General features: G+C 43.1%; 1 protein-coding gene across 2 annotated transcripts in view; it reads left to right on the top strand.

Annotated features, from left to right (window-relative positions):
• RAB11FIP4 (RAB11 family interacting protein 4) overlaps positions 1-4,936 on the top strand; it is a 219,392-nt gene that overhangs the window by 202,499 nt on the left and 11,957 nt on the right. For both annotated transcript variants that reach the window (XM_019517044.1, XM_019517051.1), the window contains 4 exons: positions 1,057-1,092; positions 2,254-2,353; positions 3,141-3,244; positions 3,848-3,988. In XM_019517044.1, coding sequence (XP_019372589.1) covers positions 1,057-1,092; positions 2,254-2,353; positions 3,141-3,244; positions 3,848-3,988 — 381 coding nt within the window. The remainder of the gene's footprint in view (positions 1-1,056; positions 1,093-2,253; positions 2,354-3,140; positions 3,245-3,847; positions 3,989-4,936) is intronic.

Here is a 4,936-nt window from a genome sequence, read left to right as displayed (position 1 = left end):
GGGGGGGGTGTTCATGAAAAAGTTTTAACTGCTGTTACGACAGCCTGTAACCTGATAAAAGTCAAAGCATGACTGGCTGGGTTTTTGATACCTTTGTAATGAGAAGAGATGTTGCAACTGCTGCCGCCGCTGTATTCAGAGAATGGTGTTCTGTTTCAGTAAGAAACCATCTGTCTCTGTGATGCCTTGCCTGGGAAGGGGAATCTGCTCCAAGGAGATCATTTAAATTAAAGAAAACTCCTGTGCTTGTACAGGCGTATGTGTTGCCAGTCATTCTGACACATGCTACAGCCTAGTTTATCAGACACGTTGAGAGCATCTGATGAAGTAGGCTGTCGCCTATGAAAGCCTAAGCTTTTCTGAGTGCATCTTCAAAGCACCACACTGCCCTGCTTTTTATCTGACTTCAGGCAGCTGACCTGGTTACATGGCTAGGTCCCTCTCTTGGAATGTGTTAGACATCTAAATGCCAATTTGAGGATTTGGCCCTTGAACAGTGCTGCTTCTCCAAAACTCCCTAAGCAGGTGAAGTCCTTGCTTCTGAAAAGAGAGGATGATTTATTAAAACAAAACAAAAAATCTTGAGATACTTTCTATTTTAAAGTCTATGATAATTTTGAGGGATGTGTTGGGGAGGGAAATGCCTCCATTCAAAAATTGTCCAAAAGTTGGAAACTTGGAATAAATATGTCACTAACACTACCCAGTACTTGCAGTGTTCCAGTTTCTTGCTTTGACACAAGCTGATTAAAAACCCTGTTTAATTGTAACAGGACTCTCTGTACTGAATACAGCATTTCCAAATTAATTTTTATTAACGATCGCAGTGGCTTCTGGCTCTATGCCCACCTTCACGTTGCTAGTTCTTGGGGTAGTTTGTGATGAAGTTGTATGGTTTGCTCCACCAAATAATTGTTCAGGAATAAAAAGCCAACACTTGACTGTTACATGGTGTACAGAACTCAGCTGGCTACTAAACTGTGGGATTGTTAGTGATTCTCATGTTAACTAAATAAAATACATAATTACTGTGTCACTTGTTCTTTCTCCATGTAGCCCCAATCGAAAAATATCAAGCACAGCTTTTGGAAGGTAAGAAATTGCATCTGCCTCCTTCTGGCTTTATTTTAGTCCCTTTTTAAAATCAACTCCTAACAAAAGTTTATGTAGGTGGCACAGATTTAGGAAGGGTGTTTCTCTGGCATCAAGGAAACTAAATATGGTGCATAAACAGAAGTGAGGAGCAGTTGTGTGTTTGGTACTGGAAATGGTTACATCAGAAGAATTGCATTTTTTTTCCCCTCTGATTTGCTTAGCAATTAGGAAGGAACCTTTTATGTTTTTTGTGAGTAGAAGGGGTAAGGAAGGAGATAAACTTAAAGCTTAATGAGATACTTGGTTAACTTGGCTAACGTCAGTCAGATAGCATCACAGCAAAATAGGGCTGGAAAAGACTGGAGGTCATCATCCATTCCAATTCCCTGCTCAGGGTAGGTGCATCCCTGTGTAATGCATCCCAGATAAAGATTTGTCTAACCTACAATTAAACTTTCAGTGAGAGAGGTTTCACAACTTCCGTGGGTGATCTGTTCCAGTATTTAACTACCCTTGGATAGAAACACCCAGTGTCCTGCTTTCTGGACTTTTGTAAGTAGTCCTTTTGGGCACCCTGCAGTTGGATGTAGTTGTTGGCAATGGGGATCTAGTTCTGTAAGGTAGGAAGAGCCCATTGGCTAAAGAGTTGATGGGATTTGAGGGTATTCAGGGGTGTGAGAGAGCTTAATAGAAATAAACCAGCTAAGCTAACCACTGGGTATTCTTGGGTGGGTTTCCCAGCCACTCCCTTCTTCAACTAAAGAAACCTGTGCTGCTTGTCTTGCAAAATTGTTGAGCTTCGAGGTTAACTCTGCCACCAAGCATCTTGTAGGTCTTGTATGAACATGAACACACTGTAGCACCTAATTTAAATAAGAATAAACAGTATTTTAAAGTATGTTAACTGGTTGTGGTGAGCCCTGTCTAAGGCTACTAGCAACAAACTCTGACATCTGAAATACATTTATTTTTGTGGTGTCTGAAGTAGTAGAATTTAAACCTGTTAGTGTAGGATTGAAAAGTCAATTGTACATGTATCCTTAAGCAGTTGTAAGTTGTCCAGATATTTGCACCTTGAACCTCCCATGATAAACTGCTCTAAAATATCATGGATTCCTACAAAATATCATATCAATCCCTGCCCCCTTTATCTTCCAGACAACTCTTCCACAACAGTAACTTCAGCAGCAGTAATGGCAGCACAGAAGACTTATTCAGAGATAGCATAGACTCTTGTGATAACGATATCACTGAAAAGGTGAGGAGCCTTTATCATGATTAATAGATGTAATAGAGCGTTTGTTGGTTACACGTGTCTGCTTGAATGAGCCACCTAGAGTGGCTGGTGATCTCTATCAGGATCTCTGAATATCCCACAGTTAATGCTCACTTCCTTTCCCAAAAGAATCAGAAGAGCCTAACCTAATGTAGGAGCTAAGGAACTGATGGGAATGCTGTGCATTTTAGCATGATTAATATATCAGTCTTTCAGTCATCAAGAAAATGAAATAAATCAGGTTTGTATTAATTAATTAATTAAGCAAGGCCTCTTGAGGCTTAAATTTCCTATTTACAGCTACTGCTACTTGTTTTTGTCGAGGGGGTGGTCATTATTTCATTGTATGTACTATAAAATCAAAGTGTGCGGAAGCTTAAGGCCAAAATGTTCAAAGCAGATTTAAGTTCCCTCATTTTGGGGGGTGCTTGACTTAACACTAAATGTCAAGTAGCCAAGCGCTTGCAAGTCTGAAGTTGGGCCCAGGTTTCTCAGGTTGGGCATCTAAAACTAGAGAGCACTCACTGCTGGCTCCTGTGACTTTGCCTTGCTGCAGCATCTTGCAGTTGCAGAACAGAGTGGAGAGGCTGAGGTTTTTCCTTCTGGCCTGGTGCCCTGGCCCGCTGGGTTGTATCCCCTGTCTGGAAGGCTAGTACTAGAAGACCCTTTCAGGGAAGTCCTGGCAGAGCACCTTTTGTACCTGGCTAAAATGTCCTTTTTAAAATTACAGGAAAGTGTGCAATTGACCCAAACCCTTATTCCTTTCTAGGTAACATATTTAGAAAAGAAGGTGACGGAACTGGAGAACGACAGCATGACAAATGGAGACCTGAAGAGCAAACTGAAGCAGGAGAACACACAGCTGGTTCACAGGTAATCAAACGTGCAGCCTGCTTCCCCTGTGCTGCCTGACTGCAATACCTCCGTGGCCAGAGCTGTAAGGAGGCGAGCAGCAAAACGGAAAATCTAATATTGTGTCCCAGTTGCTGAACTGTTTAAAAAAAAAAGAAAAAAAAGTGCGAACTTCTGATTGAATCGTCTTCATGTCACTGAGCCAGCGCCCTCACACCTCTGACTCTGGGGTCTTGCTGAATATGTAGTGAGCAAAGACTCCTGACCACAGTTAGTAAGGCAGTGGGGTGCTGCTGCCGAGCAAGGTCTGACTGACTTGTCTCCAGGCCTGTAAAGATGAAACCATGGCATGTGGTTTTGAAGAGGATTCTTTAGAGCTTTTGTAAGTGACATATAGGGGAGGACTTAAAGGTGATCTTGGAAGTGGAATTTACTCCCTTTCATACAACATTGACAAATAGCATAATAATAGAAACTAATGCTGCTTAACTTTATGACTCTGGGAAAGGAGAAAAACAAGGGAAGTGGCGAGTTCAGTAAAAAGAGGGGCGAAGGTGCTTTGACGTATCTCCGGGTGTCGGAGCATTCATGAAACTGTTACCAAAATAATGTTGGCTTCCCTAGAGTTCATGAACTGGAAGAGCTGTTGAAAGACCAGGAGACATCAGCAGAACAAACCCTGGAGGAAGAGGTGAAGAGGCATAGAGAAGCATACAGCAAATACGAAAAAGAGAAAGGCACTGAAATTGAGCTGCTGAACACAAGGTAATGCACTCGCTGGCTTCACTAGTGTCATTCAGCAATACATGTTGTCTGGATTCGTGCAGAAAACGGTGACTCTGTCCCTCACTCTTGTAGTTGGATTTTCTTCCACACTTGGTGCACAAGCCTCGATGGTGGGTTGTCGCCTTGGCGCAGGTGGTTATGTGGGTTAGATACTTGGAGTTATGTAACACCCAAGAGCAGGCCTGGTGGTTTGTGTTAGAAGGATCCATGCCTGGAACTTGCTCTCTAATCTTCCTAGCTGGCTGCTGTGCACAGACTCCTATACCCATGCAGAGCCCTGCTGGCAGATATCCATACCCCAAAAGGCTAAGATATACACCTAGCTTGTCCTCCAAACTGAGCTCTATTGCCATTTGTCCCCACACAACTTGCATTGTGACAACATGTATATGGTGTAATAATGAACATACGGTGTGAATGTATGTCCCTAAATGACTGCCTGGGCACCTAGCATCATTAGGATCAAACAGGAAAGAAGCTAGATAACTTCCAGCTACTGGTGTTGCAGGCTCACAGCTGCAGTGAGCTGCCAAAGCATCCACCCAGACATTCAGCCAAGAGCCTTGTGCCGTGCTGTGAAGGGTACCAAGCTGTGGCTCTGACTTGCACTGAAGGAGCAAACTCTCTATGCTAGAGCCTCTGTAGGCCTAGAGAAATGCCTAGAGAGTAACTGGACTCTAACGTTGCCTGTATATGGATCCAAGGTGTGTCCATTGTGTTCCCATATGCAGCCAGAACTGGAAGGCTGTTGGCCTGGGCGACACTGGCAAAACATGTGCAGAAAATGTATTAGAATGCTGTTAGAGTGTGTGTGTGTGTGTGTGTGTGTGTGTGTGTGTGTGTGTGTGTGTGTGTGTGTGTGTGTGTGTGTGTTTCCCCACACAAGTAAGTTTTTGGGAGTTTACTAAGTCTGGTGATCAATTGCAT

This window comes from Gavialis gangeticus, unplaced genomic scaffold (assembly GCF_001723915.1).
Source record: "Gavialis gangeticus isolate Ggan-Ray unplaced genomic scaffold, GavGan_comp1, whole genome shotgun sequence".
Classification (NCBI taxonomy): Eukaryota; Metazoa; Chordata; order Crocodylia; family Gavialidae; genus Gavialis; species Gavialis gangeticus.
Note: the sequence above shows the minus strand (reverse complement) of the source record. Positions and strands in the feature narration are given on the sequence as shown.